Source organism: Carassius auratus, chromosome 3, assembly GCF_003368295.1.
Source record: "Carassius auratus strain Wakin chromosome 3, ASM336829v1, whole genome shotgun sequence".
NCBI classification, from domain to species: domain Eukaryota; kingdom Metazoa; phylum Chordata; class Actinopteri; order Cypriniformes; family Cyprinidae; genus Carassius; species Carassius auratus.
The window spans coordinates 21,949,349-21,971,771 of record NC_039245.1 but is presented as its reverse complement, the minus strand read 5'-3'; the positions used below and the strand labels follow the sequence as shown (position 1 = coordinate 21,971,771).

The window sequence follows — 22,423 nt, the reverse complement described above, 5'->3', positions numbered from 1 at the left end:
TGTCATTGTCATCATTTTCCTTTTTATTGTGTTTTTAAGCATCTTAGTTAAAGTAGACAATGCACTGTTATGTCTTTCTAAAGGAAATGTAAGTTGCACAAGTCCTGTTTGATTCATTGGATCTGTTTAAAAAGGCAGGGGTTGGTTTATTCAACGCTGTGTTGAACTAAGAGTCCGTTTGTAAAATACTATTGATTTGTTCATGACTATTTATTTGATGGAAATTTAGCTAAGAAATAGGACTTTGTGCGGTGTGTTTTTGTAAAATGCTTTTCGGTGCATATCGGTCTGTTTATATTTAGTTTTTAGTTTTTTTTTTGTGGTTATAAAATGGCTACAGTACTATGAGTTGTATCAGTAAAGAATTGTAATTTTGAGGATATTTCTAGTAGTATTATTTGTATTTGTTTGTTTTTATAATTGAAGTGTGGATTAAAAATACAGTTTTCAAAAAAAGGTTAAAAAAAGTAAATGGTAATATATATATTATTACCTTTTGTTTATGTTTTTATGGAAGAAAACTTCATACAAGTTTGGAACTGTAGGACGGTGAGTATTGTAAGTAATTAGTTGTAGATATTTTTTTGAAAGGTAATTGGGTATTTGACAAAAATGTTTAATGAGGTCATATACCCTTAATAAATGATTATTGGCAGAGCCTACAAAAAATTAGGATGAACCCCTTTTATAGAGAGAGCCCCACTAAACTGGAATTCCAGAAATTAGCAATTCTGCATTTTTAGCCAGTTTTATGTTACAAATTTGTATATAATATTTTACTTCATTTAAAGTAATGAAAATGTTTTTATGGTTTCATTATATATATATATATATATATATATATATATATATATATATTAAAATACTGACAAGCTTTGTAAAATGAGTGCAATAGCTAATGAAAGTACCAGAAGGGGCCACTAGAGTGCAGCACAGCCGGGCTGCTGTTGCCCTCAGTGTGCGTGCGTGGTTGCCCTAAATGTGTGGGTTGTGACTTGAAATGTTCTCAAATTCACATTATTTATTGATATTTTATGCGAAGCTGCGCATGAGTCTGTGCTATAAGCCCCAGACTATTTTCTTCTGTCCACGCGCTTTCTTTCTTTAGTTCATACCACGGTCACGCGCTGAACTTATGTTAGTAGCATCGTCTAACGTTAATTCTTATTTCCATATTGGGCTACATTTACTGAATTGTTATTGGTTTGTAGGACGCCAGACAGTTATGATGAGATGGCCAATGAATTAAGGTTTTACCCCTTTTGTGTGTGTGTGTGTGTGTGTGTTTAGTGTTTAAGATTACGCCTTGTAAAATAGTTTTACGTTTACATTCGGTAGTTCAGCAGACCTTTAAAATTCCTTCAAATGCCCAAATCCCCTTTGATATCAATAACGGTAATTCGCACAAGTGTTTAGCCCATTTTTACACATAGTAAAAGTTGTTGTTTACACACACAGCCTCTCTTTTTTTCGCGTAGCGTCCCGAAAGCATCTCTGCAAACTCTCATTCTGCTGTAGCTGATGATGGGCGGTCTTATTCGACGCCACGCAGTTTCTGAGTGGACCGCGGCACCCGTTGCGTTTCTCTCTCCGTGGGCAGAATGTCTCCTGGAGGAGTTTTGGATGCGTCTCTGAACATCCACAGGTAGTCACACAGGCTGCTTTCGCCAATGCATTTTTCTCGCAGAAGCATATACTCGATTTGGAGACGATCCTTCTGCTTTTTGTCTATTATATCTAATGCGTTGAGTCGGATACTTGCATGCACATTTTAGTAAAACACCTCGGACTGTGCAGTGACCCATACAGAACCGAAACGATGCTTGCTTGTGAACCTCTGCATTGAGTTTTCGAAAAATCAAAAACGCTTGGATTTTATTGCAAGTTTGGAAGTGAATGCAAGAGCGGGATACAATGGCAAGCGATCTGAAGCCTCGGTTGTGTGTGATGAAGAAAGGAGAGAACGGCTACGGGTTTCATCTGCACGGAGAGAAAGGGAAAACCGGACAGTACATACGGAAAGTGGAGCGCGCGTCCCCGGCGGAGGCGTCGGGACTGCGCGCGGGTGACCGTTTGGTGGAGGTGAACGGCGAGAACGTGGAGAGAGAGACACACCATCAGGTACATCACACCTGTGATGATCTCGCATATTCCACCTTCAAACCATCATGCATGTTTTTTTGTTACGCAATGTATAGTATACCTAGCTAGAAATAACACCAATGTGTAAAAATGGCCATTGAACATTACATACATTTATTTATTAGTTATTTACTAACGTTAAAAAGTTTAAGAATTAAAAAAAGTATTCATAAAAACAACAATAGCAAGGATGCTTTCAATAGATGATAAATGTAACTGTTTTCAACATTGATAATAATAATAAGAAATGCTTCTTGAAACCACAAATCAGAATATTAGACTGATTTCTGAAGGATCATGTGACTCTGAAGACTGGAGGAATGATGCTGAATATTCAGCTTTGATCACAGGAATACATTACATTTTCAAGTATATTATAATATTATACAGTATTACTGTTTTTACTGTATTTTGATCAAACAAATGCTGCCTTGGTGAGCAGGAGAAAGATGTCTTTCAAAGACATTTAAAAATTCGACTGACCCAACTTCGCATGGAAAATAAATTGCATTGCATATCAAAAAACGAATGAAACCCAATTTCTGCCATAGAATATAAAATTGCAATATTTTACCACAATTTGGACTTTTTTTCTCACAATTCAGATTTTAAATGTCACAATCCACCCCCTTTTTGTCAGAATTCTGAGTTTATATCTCAATTCTGTTTTTATTGTATTATTTTTTTACAGAATAAAAAAACTGAATTGCAACTTTTTATCTTACAATTATTACTTTTTTCTCACAAATGTATATCTCGAAATTCAGACAATTATTTTTTTCAAGCTATAGAACAAGCTTCCATAGAAACCTGTGGTGAAACTCTGACATAAGTGGAAAATGTTCTATTTCATGTGAACAAACAATGAAATTCCATGCATATCTTTAGTTGCACTGACTCTCACAGAGCCTTGAAGCTTTGACAGCAGCCGGAAGCGTTACAGCATTACAGCAGAAGACAGTATGACCAGATCTGTCTTTCAGACATACTAACATGATACATTTGTTAAAGTCTTGGTATTTTGGCGTGTATGCAGTTCCAGTTTTGACAGGAGGATCAAATAACACCGTGTGAATGTAAGTGTGGTGGAAAGCACATCTCTTAGAGCTCATCCTATAGTTTTTCTTTCTCCTGTGCTCAGGTGGTGCAGCGGATCAAAGCTGTGGAACATGAGACCAGACTGCTGGTGGTTGATCGAGAGACTGACGAGTACTTCCGCAGTCTGCGTCTCTCCTGCACGGAAGATATGGCCATCCGGATGAGTCCTGCAGTCACGACCCCTTCTCCCTCACCGTCCACCAGTAAACAGGGCAACGGCTCGGTGTCCAAACGACTTGAGATCTCCAAACCCATCAGGAAACCTCCGTCACGAGCTCCTAAGAAGGTATGGATCCATTCCCTATCTGCCAACACTAGGTGACTTATTTTCTTCAGTAAAGAAGTTTTTAGCTGAAATCGTGGTCCTTGGTGATTCATAAAAAGCAAGTCAGCAGCTGTCCATTTTTTTAAATAAGAATAAACATATCAACAAACTCAAAATACCTGTGGCTCCTGATGATATACTGAGATCTTATGAAGCGAAATGATCAGTCTGTGCAAGGAACTGTGCATTATTTGTAAGATTATTTATTACCTGTAATCCAGAGCCTTAGGGCAAATGGTCTGGAGTAATGCCCGAATGAATCATTCTTTTTAACCAGTTCTTTTTGATGAACCAGTCGAACCAGTTCACCAAATCAAACTGAACCACTGGAAACTGTTCGTGACTCAAGTTACTCAGTCAAAACTCACTTATGACAGTGTCTGACAGTCACATCAAATTAGCTAAAATACCAGCATATATCTTAAGTTACTGTTTTTTGCCAACTCATTCAGTCCTCCAGTTCTTCCAGCAGACACTGAATGGAGGAAGCCGTTCAGACTCAGAACGAAGCCCGATGAGCCAGTGATGTGTGCATGCGTGAACCCAGCACTTGAAGATTTTCTGGTTTCTCTTTTTGTAAAAATGTGAGCTGATGAAGACTAGTTTATTCACTTTATGTGCATCCATGTTTTACATCCATAGACTGTATAAAAACATGGATGTATAAAAACGTGACGTCACCCGTAGGTTTCCGAAGAGCGTAAGAGGGCAAAGAGGCGGGAGCTGGTTGCTGAAGCCACGCCCACCTAGTACTTCGGCGGTGACCGCAGCGGCAATCCACCTCTCACTCAAGTGGCCACGCTCTTAATTATGCAGAACTTTAAGGCTTAAAATAATTTTAACGGATGAGTTATAAGAAATTTCACCCCCCACACAATTGTCATGAAAGGCAAAATTAGCTATATAGACCAAAATCATTTTTTGAACCAGGCTGTAAATATATTTTTTTCTGCTGTAAAGTTGGGTATTTCAACATTGGGAGTCTATGGGACCGACTCGCTTTTGGAGCCAGCCTCAAGCGGCCAGTCGATGAATTGCAGTTTTAATCTTTTCGTGATTACATAAACAAAATAGTGAACCGTTTCATCAAAACTAACGAAAAGAATCTAACTTCCCAAGTTATGGATTACTACACAGCTAACAGTGTCATTAATAATGTTCAGTTTCTTCGGCAAAGTGATCGTTTCGCATCATAAGAATATAGTCAGGAGCCACAGGTGTTGATTTTTTGTTCCTTGATATGCTTTTTTTAATTCTCAAAGACGGCCAGTGGTGACTTGTATTGTATGAATCATCAATGTCCACGGATCAGCTTAAAATCTTCTTTACTGCTCTACTGAAGAAAAAAGTCATCTACATCTCAGATGCCCTGAGGGCGAGTAAACTAACGGCACTTTTTGCTATTTGGGTGAACTATCACTTTAAGAACAGTTCTTTGCGGTAACCCAAAAATGGGTCTTCTGACATCACTTTTGGAACCTTTGTTTTTAAGAGTGTAGAACCTTTCGATCAACCCACGTTGTCAGCCCTCCCCTCCCGCCTAAAATATACATGCATGTCTTTGCGTCATGAACATCTGGATGTTTTCGGACAGCTGGCCTGAGTGATGTCACCAGAGTTAAATCTAGTTCTCACAGACTGTTTATTTAGAGGTTATTGATTAGTTTTTCCTATTGAGTCTCAGTGAAAGACCAATTGATGTTTGGTCATCATTTATGCTGCCATAAGCATGGATTAATGGGTTAGCTTGCTGAGTTTAAAACAATAATGAGTTATGTGAGTAACTCAGATATTATCTTGTTGGCTCTGTCATGGTTGCTCAGTGTCCAAGGTGTGACGCTGTAATGGTTTTGTAGTGAACGTGCTGCTCTGTCAGTTTCTCCACTACATTACCATGTTTCCCACGGCTTATTCATTTACGAACTTCATTTTGTCCTTTTAAAAGTTTTTTTTTTGTCATTTTTATTTTTTATTTTATTTTTTATATATACCTGAAACTTCAGCACCATATATAATAATTTCAATTAAAGTTTATTTTGTACAGCGCTTTTCACAATACATATTGTTTAAGCTTGTATGCCGTGTAAAAATACTAATTTTACTTGAAGTAAATTAGTTTTTGGTTTGCATTAATAACACCATTACATTTTCAGATTTTAGCACATTGCTACAGTATGTGGTCGTTAGGATGCTCTGAATGAGTGCTATGGGTGGTTGCTAGGGTGCGCTGGGTGGTTGCTAAGTGTTTGTTTATGTGCTCAATTCAAAAGTGCCTACACAATGTCTCAGATTCAGTTTTTCTTTACCCATTCTAATGTTTTCCAGGAAAAATGGCTTTGTCTGATGACATAGAATAGCACTAGCACATCTCTCCTCAACAAGCCACATGATTTGAGCAATCGTTTATGTCAGTAGCACAAACATATCTGGACAGGTTAATTGCTGAAGTGTATAATACTAAGGCTCAGGGGTTTGTTTAGCCATTAAAAGTGTGGTTTTTAACATCTGTGCGCAAGTGTAGATCATGTTTGAAGATATTACATGGCAAAAAATGGCCGCCATTTGTCTGTTAATGCAATATTTGTATGTGATCTTAAATATTAGATCTGTCTTTTCTTCAGCCTAATGTATACATCCAACATCTGCTCACACTTAAAGCCCACTCTCCAAATGGGTTTGCGTAATTCACTGCTGTTTCAACAAGATGGAGTGGGAAAGACAGAGCGTGTGAGCGGGTGGGTGTGTTCCAGCCACATGTGTGTGATAATGTTCAGCCGTTAACATCGCAGCAGCCCACCAGGTCAAAACAGAGCGGTTTCTGATATCCATCAGAAGAGCTCATCGGCAGATGTTTACACAGGACAGCATCTGCAAATCTGAGCCTTCGCTGGTGAAGCACTTGATTTTACTCACAGATTTAGATTCCTTTCTGGCAGTCCAGCTCAAGTTGTATAAAATGCCAAGAGAAATCTTGGAAGATGAAAGTAGGACGTAGTAAAAATGTTTCATTTCATCCCAGTATCTTTTTTTATTTTGGAGTGATGTATGACCTAAAGAGATGTTCTTGATGGTTTTAAATCGCTCGTGTGGTTCTTTATGGTATGGTGCCGTTTTTTAGATCACTGTTTTGCATTCTGAGTTCTTCTAAGAACAGAAGTGAAGAATAAAAAGTTACGTTTGGAACTTTAACATGTTCTCATCAAGCTGTAAAACATGTTTATCTTATCATTTCAACATTTGTTTTCATAACATAACATGTATTCTGATCAACTCAACGTTTGACTATAGACTTGAATTGTGTGGAAGCATATCATCCAGTTCTTCCTTCTTTAAAGGACATGGAAATGTTCTTCTCCAAAATGTCTGATAATAATAGTCTTTGGATTTGGTGATTGGAAAAGCCATATTCTGGTGTTCCAAGCCCACTCTAGATTGTGTTTAGCCATGTGTACGTGGAACGGCCTCATATAGGCTGATCTCATTGCCCATACAGGCCTGTCATTGGACTGGACGGTTCCCCTCAGTGTTTAACAGTCGGTAGTATTGAAATCATCCATTGACTGTAGGAAAGTGAGGACTCATAAAACCATTCTGCCATCACACCATTGCTTAAAGTTCCAGGTTTGGTGCCTCTAACACAAATTATCCATCTCTGTGTGTATAAAATGACAACACATCAAGCACATGTGACAACTTGCCCCAACAAAATGGTTTCCACTTTGCCCCAGTGTCACTTGACCTCATGCAGCATCTTCAGGACAGTTAGTATCAGAAAGGAGCACTTTATGAAGCCCAAATATATTATGAAACCTTGCAGGCAGGAAATAGAGGCTGTCTTTGGAAGCATGTTGTGTGTGTGTGTGTGTGTGTGTGTTTGAGGTGATATGGGAGTCCTGAGCCATAAAGGAAGGGGTCCTAGGAAGGGGTAGAAACCTTAAACTCACACCATTCGAAGAGGGTTTGTGTGAGCCACCAGGAATCGCTGGTCCACACAGAGTGAAATGAAAAGAAGAAACATGTAAACACATGTAGACTTTAATCAGAAACAGCGTCTGTCCAAAGTGCGGAATAATTTGCATACAAATATAATTCACAAAACAGCTAAATATGACGTTCTGCACATGGATATCATGCAGTCTCTAGGTATATACTTCAAAGATTTGTTAACACTAATCTGGAAAACTTTGTATATATATATTTCAGATTTAATTCCCAACCAGAGTAAGTGCTTCCTTATTTTTGTTGGCCTTTTTAACTTTTTTTTTGTTTTCATACTCCGCAAATTGTCATATTCAGCAATCTGAGAAGGCATTTGGACTCCTTCCGTCCTTCCCTTTCATTTTTTCCTTCAAGGAGCTCTAGGAAGAGTTACATGCAAAAGAAAGCATAGTGATCACTGATCCAGTCACTAATGCAGCAGACTTCAGAGTAGTCCTTCTCCAGCTGTTGCTCATACGGAAGAATTACATGATCATTTGAAGCTGTTCTCAAGATGTCCGGGGATTTCACAATCTGCCGAATGTTCATAAAACAGTGAACTGAACAAGCTTTGGGATACTTAGAAAAAAAACAGCCCTGTTCCCATCCTGAGCTAATTGGTGCTGGGATTGTCTGGCTTTGATTTGTGACCCTTAAACTCTGTTCAAGTGTTTAAATCATTGTCACATGCAAGACAACAACACTTCTGCTCAGCTTTACTCCTGTCCCTTTAAAGTTGCTGCTTGTATCTATAAAGCCGATATATTTTAAGTTTATTGTATATAAATACATAAGACATATATATATATGTATGTATATGTGAGTGTGTGAATACTTTACATCATTTGCTTCTCCATATAACGAAAATCAAAGTGATGCATTTTTTGTTTTGGACCCCATTGACTTTAATGTTCAGACAAATATTCATCATATATAGGACATGAAGAATCATTTTAGAATGGTTTTTGTTTGTGCTGTTGAACGAGTTGGTTTGAGAAAGTGAAACACACTTGTGTTGTCTGGAGGTGCTGACAGTCATCTGGGTCAGAGAACGTGAGATCTGGAGCGACGCTGCACTGACCTACTTCCACACGCTCGTGAGATCCAAACAGATCCCAGTCTCCAGTTCTTCAATCCTTTTTTCTCCTCCTTGTTTTTCAAACATCTTTTTTCTCGCTGGCATGAATGAAACCATCTGCTTCGGCATCACACATCTGTCTAAACAAACACGATATGACTGAATGTTTGAGTGCAAGAGATGAGTGAGGATAAACTCTGGCCTTGATAGTCATGGCACACAGATCATCTGTATATACTATCATCCATGAGCCCAGAGGAGGATTTTGGTTTGGTGTATTGAAACATAAGCATCATGGGAAAGTTAGAGCCGTATGTACGTCATGTGACAGGCAGCGTTACTTGAACATCTCTCAGTGTGACTGGATCATTCGTGGACTAATATCCCTGTAGGCATGTACCAGTCAAACTGCTCTTAAAGGCCACTTTGGCTCCATATTTCCATGGAAACTACCAAAAATTATGCACTTTCTATTTCAACAAGCCGATGTGTGGTTTCACCTTATAAAACATGGATTCCTATGTGGGCCAGTATTGTTTTTGTTGCCTTTCTGCACTGTTTGACTGAGTGTTTGTGCTTTGAGTCATCACAGTTTGACTGCATCATGCCGTTTGGATGCATCTGTCTCGTATAAATATATTTGTTATGATGCCTGAAGTCAAACAGTCTTATGAAACTAGACCTTTTTTTTATAGTTGAGCTGCTTACAGTTTTAAAATGATTATACAATTGCACTGTAGTTGTATTGTGATTCTTGTAGTCAACGTGAAATCTTGTGTGTCTGTGTGTATAATTATTATGTTAATATGTAATATATAATGTGTGTGTGTATAAAGTTAATTTTTTTATACATATTAATATTTGAAATATAATAATTATATAATATCATTTAATTTAAGAAACTGTAAATATTTGTGCAATAGTTGCATGTTTTAATTATAAACAACAATGCCACTTAGTTTGATTAGATTGTTTTTTTTTTTGTTATGTAATGCAAAGACGAGATAAATGTAAAATAATATAATAATATTATTATAAGAAATTTAGAAATATAATATAATGCTCATAAAATATTAACATTCATTATTGATTTATAATAAATATTGATTTGAAAAATTATTAGATTAGATTAATTCAAAAATGTATCCTGCAGTATTCACATCAGAAGTGTGCTTATGCGGTCTTAATTTTAAAATAAATTCCATTTATTTATTTATTTGGTTATTGATGCAATGATGATGTAAAAGGCACAGTTCACCCAAAATGTATTTTTTTGTTTGTTTGTTTGTTTGTTTATACAGTTAAACACACTGGCCCTCACCCAGAATCACTGTTGTCTAAATATATTTTGTGTCCATTGAAGGCAGAAAGTCGTAAAAGTCTGCAATGAAACGAGGGCAAGTAATGATGACAGAATTCTTCATTTTCATGTGAACTGTCGCTTTAAGTAGGCGAATCCGTTTTGGTGCGATCAGTTTTGGTTTGCAGACTCATGCTGATGCTTTAATCATTAGTTCTGGTTTGGTTGTGGTGTATGTGTTGTATGTGCACACCACTGAACTTCAGGAACTACATGGCTTCTCTCTCTCAGTTAAAGCCCCTTCTCGTCACCCCCCACTGTTCCCGCTGTGAGACGAGGGGCAAATGAGTCGAGTCCAGATGTGCGGATCTGTGGAACATTCTGGAGCCAGAGGGGTTCAGGTCGGGGGCGAGGAGCTCCACTGAGGGGGGAGGGAGAGCAGATTCCATTAAAGGGTCGGATGCGTGACAAAAGAGGCAGACCTCATCCCTCTTAACAGGGTTTGTTGGTCTTTTTACTAACGATGTCTGTTTGTCAGCAGTGAACACATTAACCAGACGTGTTTCACAAACTGAAAGCTCTACTCATGTGACTGTAAGTGAAAGCCATGGCGGGACGCCCAACGCATCACTCATTGTCCCGCCTGCAGAAACATGCTTGGAGGGACTTTAGAGATTTATTCCATTTTTATTTATTTAGTTTCCAGTAGCTGTTTTCTTTTTTTTATTATTATTATTATGATTATTATTATTAATAAAAAAAACAATTTTATTTTCACTAGTTGTTTTCCCATTATTATTTTTATTATTATTCATATATTTTTAATTATTTTTTTAGAAGTAGTTTTCTCTATATTATTGTAATTTAATAATATGTAATTTTTTCAGTTTTTGTTACATTTTTATTTTTGTTTTAGAATTTATGGCCTTTTCTTCTTTTTTCTTTTTTTGAGTCATGAAAATAAACTGTCGTTCAAAATAAATTATTGATTTATTCTTGAGAGAGAGAGAGAAATTTGTACTTATTTGTACTGTATTTATTCAGCAAGGATGCATGAAATTGATCAAAACTGGCAGTAAAGACATTTATAATGGTACAAACAATTTTTAATCATGCTGTTCTTTAGAACTTTCTATTAATCCATAATTCCAGAAAAAAAAAGGTTTATCATGACTTGCACAAAAAAAATTAAAAATGAAGCAGCACAAATAATAATAGATTCCTGACACTGAAGACTGAAATAAATTACATTTTACATTTGAAAACATATTCAACTAGAAACCAGTTACTTAAATTGTACAAATATTTCACAATATTACTGTTTTAACTGTATTTTGATCACATAAACGCAGCCTTGGAAATACTTATTCAAAAATCTTACAGACCCCAGATTTTGTCTGTATATTAAGATGGAGAAGTAGATTCTTAGAAAGTATTTTAACATCAAAATAATAATTCTCGGACAGTTCGAAAGCGTGACTCTCAACATCATAACTGAAACCAAACAACTTGGCTAAGGCCTCTTCTTTCAGGATGATTGGATTTGTGTTTCTGTGAACCATTGATTAAAAACCTCTGCTGCGGCTGAAAGCGAGGAGATCTAGACACATTAGTGATCACACACAGAGGAGATGAATGTGGAGCGTGGATGTGATGTAACCGTGGAGCAGGTCACTGTGGCTGCGTGGGCCTCAATGCTGGCTCTCTCTCTTTAACACATGGTCCTGACAAACACAGCTGAGCTTAATGATTCATTCACACAAGTGAGAGCTTCATTGGTTTGTTTTTAGGATAAGTGGTTACACAATTGACCCTTCGCAAAGGCACCACCCCCACTTAGTTACTGTTGTTACGTCCGACAAGCCATGGTGCTCTTTCACAACACATCAAATTCTCACACTGTGAAAAATTCATCGCGGAGCAAACAGGACTCTGAAAATGCACCAACAGAGAGGACAGATTATTTTGAATCAAATTTGGTATTTTTTTTTTTAAGAAATTCCAAAAATATAGTTTTGTTTCTCTTTAATGTGTTGTGACAGATCCCAGTAGCACCTCAGTTCAAGCGGCACATGAACCGATCATCTTTTCCTCTCTTTACTAGTCATAGCACAAAATAAACATGAATGAACATCAGAAGGTAACTGGTTTCAGCTGCAGGAAGATGTCTGTACATACAATTTGTCAAGTTCAATTCCACAAACATAAATCAACTCTCATGTCTGGTTTGTTTGTCAGAAAAATGGCAGATTCTGCTTTATGATTGGTCAGATTGCCTGTCAATCAAACTCCCGGTGAAGGGTTAAATAGAGTGTCACATTCCCATATCTACATGTCTTATAATCAAATTAATGCATTCCTGCTGAATGAAAGTCTTCCTTCAGATTCAAATCTTCAGGCTGACAGATTTCTTGTGGCTCTGATTGTGCGCAAAGGTCAAAGGTTATCGCCCCCATGCTGGTTTGGGAGTACATCACGAACTCACACAGTCTGATTACTGTAGTGGACATCATGCATTGCAATAGCTACAGGTATAAGTAGGCTTTATAACGGGGATTAAATTGTATTACCAGAACACATACGAGTTATATTACATTATAACTATTTACCTTCATAATGCATTATATGAAAAGTCTTTCAGTTAGCATTGTTCATATTATACTCTCATGTTACCTAATGTGTTAAAATTGTACTTCTGGTGGTGTTGCACTCGTAAAACATGATTTTGGGGGAGAAAGTCATGTCGCAAGTGTTTGGGAATTTGTAGTAATTGATTCAACATGCTTGCAAGGGGTCACACAGCTTCGAGGGGGGCGGCGTAACATGATCCCGCCGTGTGGAGATGTCTTCTGCTTGGGAGATTGATTGGTTGCGAATAAGGCCAAAGGTAAACATGCTGCAGAATGGATGATTTTTGTGTAGGAGTAACTTTTTTAGGGCTTAACAGGTGTTATAGTTAGTGTTGTCTCTTGCCCCCTAAAATAAGACTGTTTCAGGATGGTATTGTATGCTGGAAAATCCATATCATGTGGAAAAATGTGTTCATATGTTTGTATGTGTTTCCAGTCTCCTCCCTGCTCTGATCTGTGTACTTCCTGTGTGACTCCCTCCTGTGTTTCCTGCTGGGGGTGAAACGCTTGTGTCAGTTTGTCCATCTGCAGAGCCGTGAGGCATCACGTCAGCGGGGGCCGCTCTGCTTTGCGTCCTGCCGTCTGGGTCCCGTCCCGTCCCGTGTCAACGGCTGCAGGCTGTCTGGGCTGGACTGATAACATGGGTGTGGGGTGTGGAGCATCATCAACACACACAAACACACATTACAAACGTGAGAAGAACAGATATGTGGCAAATACACCAAACGCGTGAAGTAACGCTCACAATTAGGCTCATTAGAGTCATTTGATTGAGAATCAGACTGCACTATTTGTATTTACGCTGTACCGAGTGGTTTTAATTCACTAAAACAGAATCAGACCATTTGAGTCATTTGTTCAGGAATCAGACTTCGCTTGTTGCACAGTATGTTTTTGATTCTTTCAGTAGAGACATTTGTTCAAGAATCAGACTTCACTGGTTGTGCTGTACTGAATTGTTTTGATTCACTCAAAGAACCGGCCCATTCAAACCAATTCCTTAGAATCATTCATTCTGGAATCAGACTACACTATATTTCCGTTGGATGTTTTTGATTCACTTAAATGGACTGAATCAGTAGAATCATTTGTTCAAGAATCATACTTCACTGGTTCCGCTGTATGTTTTTGATTCATCAAAAAGAACCTGCTTATTAGAATCATTTGATTGAGAATCAGGCTAGTAAAATTTTACTAAATGTTTTTTATTCACTTAGAATAACTGATTTATTTAAGAATCAGACTTCACTGTTTGTGCTTTTGTTTGTGCTGTTTTCTGTATGTTTACCACGACTGTCAAAAGCGACTCAACAATGTTTATTGTCCCGCAGCAGCAGTAGGCCTATGATGCGTGCTGTCAGGGCAGCTGAACAGTTTTGTGTACAAATACATGCAAAAGCACCAGCAAAAGTAATTACTTTTAATGTGAAGGGGGAAATAATGAGATATTTAAATTATTTACTAATAAACAAATGTTTTCTGAGTCTGTGTCACAAGGATTAAGTTGCCGATCCTGACTCGTCATCTCTTCATTAGTTGCGCCTTTAGAGAGAAGTGCATCTTGTTTTATTTCGTTAAGTAATCATTTAAATCTCTCTATAGATAATATATTTATCATGTCTGCGAGGCATGTTTTCACTGAGTTTTGGTTCATTTTGTACTCCTGTTAAAGGCGAGACGGCAGAAAGCACATCATGTTTTCTTTATTTTATAAAAGCACAACGTTTTGTTGATATTGTGTGTGCTCACAAACAAAAGTAGACCCTTCGCAGTTACGAATGATTACTCTTACCTTTATGTGCAAAAATGATGGCGTGTCCACTGAATAGAAATGCAAGTGATCGTGCTGGCACTTCCATGTCCTGCAACGCATCTCCACACAAACTATTGTATATAGGCTAGCGCACATTTATCTACTGTATTTTTCAGACTATAAGTCGCACCTGAGTATAAGTCGCATCAGTCCAAAAATACGTCATGATGAGGAAAAAAACATATATAAGTCGCACTGGACTATAAGTCACATTTATTTAGAAACAAGAACCAAGAGAAAACATTACCATCTACAGACGCGAGAGGGCGCTCTATGCTGCTCAGTGTAGACTACAGGAGCAATGAGCAGAATAGAGCGCCCTCTCACGGCTGTAGACGGTAATGTTTTCTCTTGGTTCATTTCTCTCGGTTCATGTCAAATTCATTTTGATAAATAAGTCGCACCTGACTATAAGTCGCAGTGCCAGCTAAACTATGAAAAAAAGTGTGACTTATAGTCCGGAAAATACGGTAGGTTTAACGTTTAAACATTGTTATATGATTGAACTGTTTTATATCTATAGATTTTATTGTAGGGCAAATCGTGATGATTTGAGAAGGCTAAATTGATCAAACAAGGCTCACTGTCTGCTGCTGGCAGCTTGGTCATTACTTGAAAAAAAAAAAATTATATTTTCAAAAAAAAAATTCTAAATGAACTAAATTAACTTATATTCTGTAATCAGAATAGAAGTCGGTTCTTGATACCCAACTATTAGGCTTTTGATTTGGTAGATTACTTACTAAACTCAGTAGCTTCAAAATACATGTTTAAAGAATGAGTGTGTAATTTCTGTTGGGATTTGTGCTTTGCTCTGGATGCCCCAGCAGTGAAAGGGTTAATTACAGTCACGTGCGAGAAGGTCCCGGTGTCAATAATTCAGAAGCTTCTGTATCCTTTTACAAACCCATGCTTTGAAACACACAGGCAGTTTCTTATTGTGACAGGAAGTTTCAGGAATGCTTAGTGCCGCTCTCATCTGCCGAGTGTTTTCCCACACTTATCCCACTCATCTCCGTGTTCAAGCAGGGAACAGAAACCTCGGAACCCAGGGTGACAGGAAGAGCTGAGGGGTGTAACAATGGAAATATTATAACTCTTGATGGCTCAGCAGAGAGGTTTATTTGAGGCACAGAATCATAAAGCCGTATGGAAGTATTTAGAACAGTAGAAGCCGCAAACAGAGAAATGCTTGTTCCTCCTCCCAGTCCCAGACTCCTCTCTGGTTTCTCACTAACAGTAGTTGTTCTATCAGAGGTCAGCTGTGTTGAGGAGGTGGGATGGACGTGTGTTTTTTCTGATATGGTAGCATATAAGTGCCATTTTCAGACATATCAGTAACAGAAATGCTGTAATCAGTTTTCCCTTCAAACAATGTGCGTTTGGGGGTCTGCTGTCTCCAGCCAGTCAGATCAACTTACACACGGCTGTCAGTCAAACGCCTCTCAACCCAACAAACAGATCAAACTACAGCAAACACAGACAGCCAGACTGAGAACATCAGCCATTTGTTTGGACATTCGTCCTCTGAGCTCTTAAAATGGTTTTTGAGAAGAAACAATTAATTGTGACCCTGGACCACAAAACCAGTCATGAGTGTCAATTTTTCAAAATTTGTATACATAATCTGAAAGCTGAACAATCTTTGCATTGAGTTTGTTAGGATAGGACAATATTTGTGTGAGATATAACTATTTGAAAATCTGGAATCTGAGGGTGCAAAAAAAAAAAAAACTTTAAAGTTGTCCAATTAAATTCTTAACAATGCATATTACTAATCAAAAATTAAGTTTTGATATATTTATGGTAGGAAGTTTACAAAATATCTTCATGGAACATTATCTTTACTTAATATTCTAATGATTTTTGGCAAAAAAGAAAAATCAATAATCTTGACCCATACAATGTTTTTTTTTGGCGACTTAAGACTGCTTTTGTGCTCCAGGGTCACAGCTGTGCTTTTGTGATGCACGAGCACACGCCACCAAATATGCAGGAGAATGTCATCTTGTAACCTTTTTAAAAGCATATATCGATTTTGACGTGTTTTCATCGTGACACTTTATTCTGGTTTCAATGATGACGTGATGGTTATTTTTGCTCCTCTGCAGGCTGATAACGTTTCACGTGCTGTTATTCATACATCCAGCATCTTTCCGTTCTCCTGCTGACCTCGCTTTCAGTTTTTCAGGTGTACTGCACTGTCAAACACTGCCCTTCGTGGCATTGTTGTGTATTTCTTTCCACTTTCAGTCTTGGATCAATGGCAGTTTCCTGGCTGGGATCATGTCATTGGTTGGTCACTTGTAATCTTCCGTTACACACGTTATGAGGAAAACTCAAGCACTCAAATCACAATGGTGGAATTCATTTTGAAAGTAACCCTGTTGTTATGTTTTCCATACTATATCACATAAACATAACAGAAATCATGACAATAAACACAAAATTAAATGCATTTAAGGAGTATATGATAACCAGAATTGTTGATGGTTGAAATTACAGCAATTATTAACATTTAATGATTCATTTAGCAGATGATCCCTACTCAATGAACACCAGAAGCTTTTATAATAAATAAAATGTACAAAAAAAAAAAAAAAAAATATATATATATATATATATATACATATATATGTATGTATATATATATGTATGTATATATATATGTGTATATATATATATATGTGTATATATATGTATATATATATATGTGTATATATATATATATATATATATATATATATATATATATATATATATATATAATATCTTCCTCAGATATGAAAAATAAAAAAATGCTTGTTTTTCCGTGAAATGGAACAAAATTTAGTTTATGCTTAAAAAAAGTACAAATGTTTGTTGTTGGGGTATGAAAACTTGTTTCCCCTTTGAATTAAGTGTATTTTTGGCAGATAACCGCTCTGGAAAGACACTACTATAAAAGAGAGTTTTTGTTTTTCCAACCCAAGATTACCCAAGTGTGTTTATTTGTCCCGTCACAGGAGGCTCAGCCCTCATCACGGGATCCGTCTGAGCTTCTGCCGAGGCTGTGTCACCTGGTTCGCTCAGAGATGGGTTACGGCTTTAATCTCCACAGCGAGAGGTCCAGACCGGGTCAGTACATACGGGCTCTGGACCCCGGCTCGCCTGCGGACCGCGCTGGGCTCAAACCACAGGACAGACTCATAGAGGTGAGTCTCTATCATCTCCCACGAGGGAAACCACACACACACACCGTGATGATGCCAGATATACACCCACACTTTCTAATTTCACTTGTGCATTCACACTCACACAGAGACCATCCATCACATTCAGATGCATGTGGGCGGCGTGTGATACTGTATGATGACTCGCACAAAATATTTCTGTCAAACTAAATAACATACTGCTGAAGCTTACATTTGTGATCGGCAGAGCTGAATACATCCTCCATTATCAGAAATAAATGCAGTGTTCTCATAACCTCCATTAACTCATGAAGTCGAGTGTGGATTTAACACATTAGCCCAAATCTAATCAATGCAATGCACAAATGATGCACCATTACGAAATGTGCAAGTTATATATGACTAAAAATATTAGTTCTGTTATATAAGGCTTTAAAGCAGTATAATTTATTACTCTGCATTGTTACTGAAACATTAAATACATTTCATATATAAAAAAATTACATTACAAATTAAAATTAACATTTAAAAAACGATATATATATATATATATATATATATATATATATATATATATATATATTTTTTTTTTTTTTTTTTTTTTTTTTTTAAATATTAGATTTAAAGATTTTTTTAATTAAAATCTGAATAATTTATTATATAATTTAGTTACATTTAAAGACATTTTTATATGTATTTATTTTATTCATTTATTATTTATTTATTTAATTTGAATTTATTGAATGCTGTATTGCAGTGATCAGCATCTAAGAACAATCATCAATAATGGGAATTATGAATGTGCCCAATTTTAATCAAAAAATCATCACAATGCAAAAATATCTTAATGCTTCTTTAAAAAAAAGTCTTTATTTTCTTTAAGTAAAATATCTATATTTTGAACTATGGCTCTGCCAGCATGTTCTTGAGCGTGCACTTTCTCTCCAGCGTCAGTGTAAGAGTGAGAGTCGTGCCCCCTTCAGTCTTCAGAAACACTTCTCCGGACACTGATACCTGAGACCCAGCGGCTGCTCAGGCCACAGTAACACTCTTAATATTTGATGGGGTTCGGCTGAACACAGCACACGCTCCATCTGTCCTCGGGACAAGCACTCCCATTAAATCACCTTCAGCAGAAGGGGGGCGCGGGTGGCTCTCGTGCCCTTGTTTTTGTTTTGATTGACTTGGTTGTAATTTCGTTAAAAAAGTCTTTCTCACCGTCTCTCCTCTGTTCGACTTGTTGGGAACCAAAGCAAACAAAAGCGTTCACTATAAAAAACCAACTGAATGAACAGGTTTAACAGGGGATAAATAAAGCTTTTATGCATTATTAAAGTCACTGACGCAGAAGTAAAGATTCACCCCAGAATAATCTTCTGATTAAATGTTTTTATAGTTCATCACTGGAACTCCTCTCTCTTTAAATGTTTATGAAAAACAAAAATAAACCATGGCAAATGGTAATACTAGGCTTCATTTCAATCAGGATGAAGTACTTTACAGTACCATTTAAATACTTTCTGAAATCAATTATAAAAAAAAATAACTTTAGAATTATTAAAAATAAAGAAATGTAAATGTAAATTGTGTGTATTTATAAATTTTATATATATATATATATATAATATTTTATTTCACATAATATAATTTATTTTTTTATTTTTTTGTATCATCACTCACAAGTCATGTTTTTTTGGATACTACAATGAAACTAATACCATGGTATTTTCTGACCATTGTATTCATTTCATTGTAGATGGTATTACCATTGTAACATGTCCAATATATCTAGTATACGAATACGGTTAAATGCATACTCAAATCAGGTCAGTATCTTATTTTAGTTGTTGTTGTACAAAAGCTTTAACATGTGCTTTAGTTTACAGTCAGAACATCTGCTGTATTAAACTCTGTGCAGGTGAATGGCGTGAACATTGAGAGCATGAGACATGCTGAAGTTGTGGCCTTCATCAAGAACGGCGGGAAGGAGACGAGTCTGCTCGTGGTGGATCCGGATACAGACGAGCATTTCAAAAAGATGGGCATCACTCCCACCAGCATCCATGTGAAAGGTCGAGTTAAAGACTTACTCTTCATGAGCTGGACTCTCAAAGACAACAATAAAAGCCATGTCACATTTATTTGTATAGTGCTTTTGACAGTACACATCGTATCTCAGCAGCTACACAGAAGTGAATGTCTTAATATCCTCCGGCCTTATAGTTGAATTTAGGAGATTACAGCCAGGTGATAATACTCAAGTAGTTGAGATTTGTTATATAGAATATATTTGTTATAAAGTATTTATGTCTATACAGTCAGGCATGCTTGTATATATCCAAGATCCGATTTTCATGATCATTTTATTTAGGCAGAACACATCTACTTTTGAATGGTCATCATCAATAAATAAAGATGATTTTGAGCCCAGGCGACCCAGAATTTTCCAATATTGCACGATCAGTTTGTGAGCGCAGTCTTGATTTCCTCTTCCTGGGATTTGAGGGGGAGTTGGACATTTTTCGGGTGCTTCTGAGGTTTAGAAACAGACAGATGTTTGGCTTCCTCTCAGGACTCGATGCAGAGGTGTGAAACTCTGAACAAAAGCCATTCTGGTACAGTAAATCCATGAATCCCGTCCCGTCTGTTCTCCGGCAGACATGTGGCTCAGATTAAAGTTCAAGTGAGCTGAACACCTTCAACAGGCCATTGACATCTCTTAGATACTTGGTGCTTGGCAGGATCCTGATTTGGCTCACTGGAAGGTATTTCCAGCCCAGTCCACTTGCTTTTTATGAACCGTTTTCTTTGTATGATTTTAATGCATTTCATGCTGGAAGAATAAATCTCCTGCCGTCAGGTCTCTGAACCCAGTTTAGGTTGATCAGGGCATAGATGCATGCTGCGTTCATCCCACAGCTCAGCTTTCTTTCTGAAGAGCCAGCTCAAGGTTTCCAGCTGTGGTGAAGGAAGCTGGCATCACAGCACATCTGTATAAACAGGGTCTTCATGCACAATATACCGTACTGATAACCCTCTGTTCTTGATCTCAGTAAATGAACAGCAGTCTGAGCATCTATTCTTCTTATTAAAACAGATTTTGACGAGTCCTTAACTAACGGCTCCTCCAGCCCCCACGTGAACGGGACGTCCTCTCGATCGACATACTCCGACAGCAGCAGTCAGGACACCACCACACAGGTGACCAAATCAACACAGATGCACCTGCAATTAATATATTTCTATTTCATATGTATGGCAGATTCATGCATTGTCAAAAAACAATTTCAATGAGTTCAAACACATTTTAAGTTTTGTAAAAAATAATGCCAAGTACTCATAAGCATACTGTAATGTGGCTGTGTGAAACTGTGTTGTGTGTGTAGTTCTCGAGGGAGGGCGACAGCCATCTTCTCGACCCGTTTGAAGAAATAGGTCTGTGTCTGAGTCCCACGGCAGCCGAGGCGAAAGAGAAAGCCCACGCCAAGCGCTCCAGAAAGAAGGCGCCCCAGATGGACTGGAACAAGAAGCATGAGATTTTTAGCAATTTCTGAATGTCCTTCCCAGATGCGGACGCCCCCCACATGTGTTGCATTCAAAGCCCTGGACACCCGACTGCTTTTGATGAATAACAGGCACCTATTTTTGTACAAAATGAAGAGTTGAAACACAAAAAGTTGAAAACGCCACCCAGAGGGGATGATGTGAGTTACGCGAGCGGATTTCTATCTCATGAATGGCTAAGAAAGTCAAGAACCGATGGTCGAGCTGCTCGTAAAAGAAGGTTTTCTGCATCATCTTGTGTTCTTGCGATTAATCCGGGCCACTTCAGTATAGCACGTTTACAGTAACGTACAACACGGAATACAAACGCCAAAGGAGATTCTTATACAGAACAGCATATAGACCGTGCTTTTGCAGAACAAAATCATTTTATTGGATTTAAAAGGACTAAAGCTCATTTCTGCGAATCGTCGGAAAGATACGAATCGTTCTTTTGCCAAAGACACAACCTCTAATCAACCTGACCAGCTGATGAGTGTCAACTGTTTTGAAGGGAGGCATCACTGTTGGATATCAGGTCTCTTGCAATTACTGAAACTTTAAAAGGGAAGAAAACACCGGAGTGACCCAGAAAGGGGAATCTGCACTTCTCCATCACTAGAGGACGCTGTTTATGCACTCTTGGGCTTCATTTATGAAAGAAGCATGAGTCCAGGAGAACATGTTGAACCACCAGAGGGAGCCTCATAACACATGCTCGGTCGAGTGCAGGAGAAGAGAAACTTCTGCATCCAACACGTGCAGAGTTGCATGATACGCCACAAAGAGCCATTGCTGTATTTAAAGTATATTCTCTACTGGTGCATTCTGGGACGTGGATACCGACAGACAGATGGCATGCAAGAAGTCACATTCATGCAAAGCCAAATTGGTTTAGGAAGGGAAACAAAGCTTGTAAAACAATAAAGAGTAACGCATACCTTATCTATAGAGGAATGGGTTTGAGGAAGTGATGCTGTGAGACTCACTGAACTTTGTGCATAATGGATTTATGACAGTGACCCTCAAACTCATCTCTGTCACGGCTCATTCTGGATATAAGATTGCCACCATTATTCACAAACGATAATGAAATCTTTTGAGAGAGCGCTATATGCATTTACAGCACACATATCGTGATGTATAGCATCAGCATTACTATTACTCATCTTAATAATTCATGATATGTTCCATGTTTGCAATTTAGTATTAATGTAGTCATGTAGGCTAGTTTGTTTCTTTTTTTTTCAAGCAATGAGCAGTGATGGGAAATCATCTCTGATCAGAAATATTCGTGTTCGTATTATTTTTCCAATAAAGTGTCGCAGGGCCATTCTGAACGA

At 37.7% G+C, this 22,423-nt stretch overlaps 1 protein-coding gene across 1 annotated transcript; it reads left to right on the top strand.

Annotated features, from left to right (window-relative positions):
- Positions 1 to 1,523: 1,523 nt before the first annotated feature.
- LOC113050956 (Na(+)/H(+) exchange regulatory cofactor NHE-RF2) lies at positions 1,524 to 22,423 on the top strand. Its single transcript, XM_026214455.1, has 6 exons — positions 1,524 to 2,121; positions 3,284 to 3,526; positions 17,370 to 17,558; positions 19,456 to 19,609; positions 20,635 to 20,738; positions 20,924 to 22,423. Exons 1-6 carry the CDS (start codon positions 1,897 to 1,899, stop codon positions 21,089 to 21,091), a joined length of 1,083 nt encoding a protein of 360 aa, XP_026070240.1. The 5' UTR covers positions 1,524 to 1,896; the 3' UTR covers positions 21,092 to 22,423.

What these genes read in the sequence shown, in the direction of transcription:
- LOC113050956 (XM_026214455.1), top strand. Translation starts at nt 1,897, where the DNA reads ATGCAAGAGCGGGATACAATGGCAAGCGATCTGAAGCCTCGGTTGTGT. An exon ending in CACCAGCATCCATGTGAAAG is followed by an intron (nt 19,610 to 20,634) that starts GTCGAGTTAAAG and finishes TTATTAAAACAG; the next exon opens with ATTTTGACGAGTCCTTAACT. An exon ending in GTCAGGACACCACCACACAG is followed by an intron (nt 20,739 to 20,923) that starts GTGACCAAATCA and finishes TTGTGTGTGTAG; the next exon opens with TTCTCGAGGGAGGGCGACAG.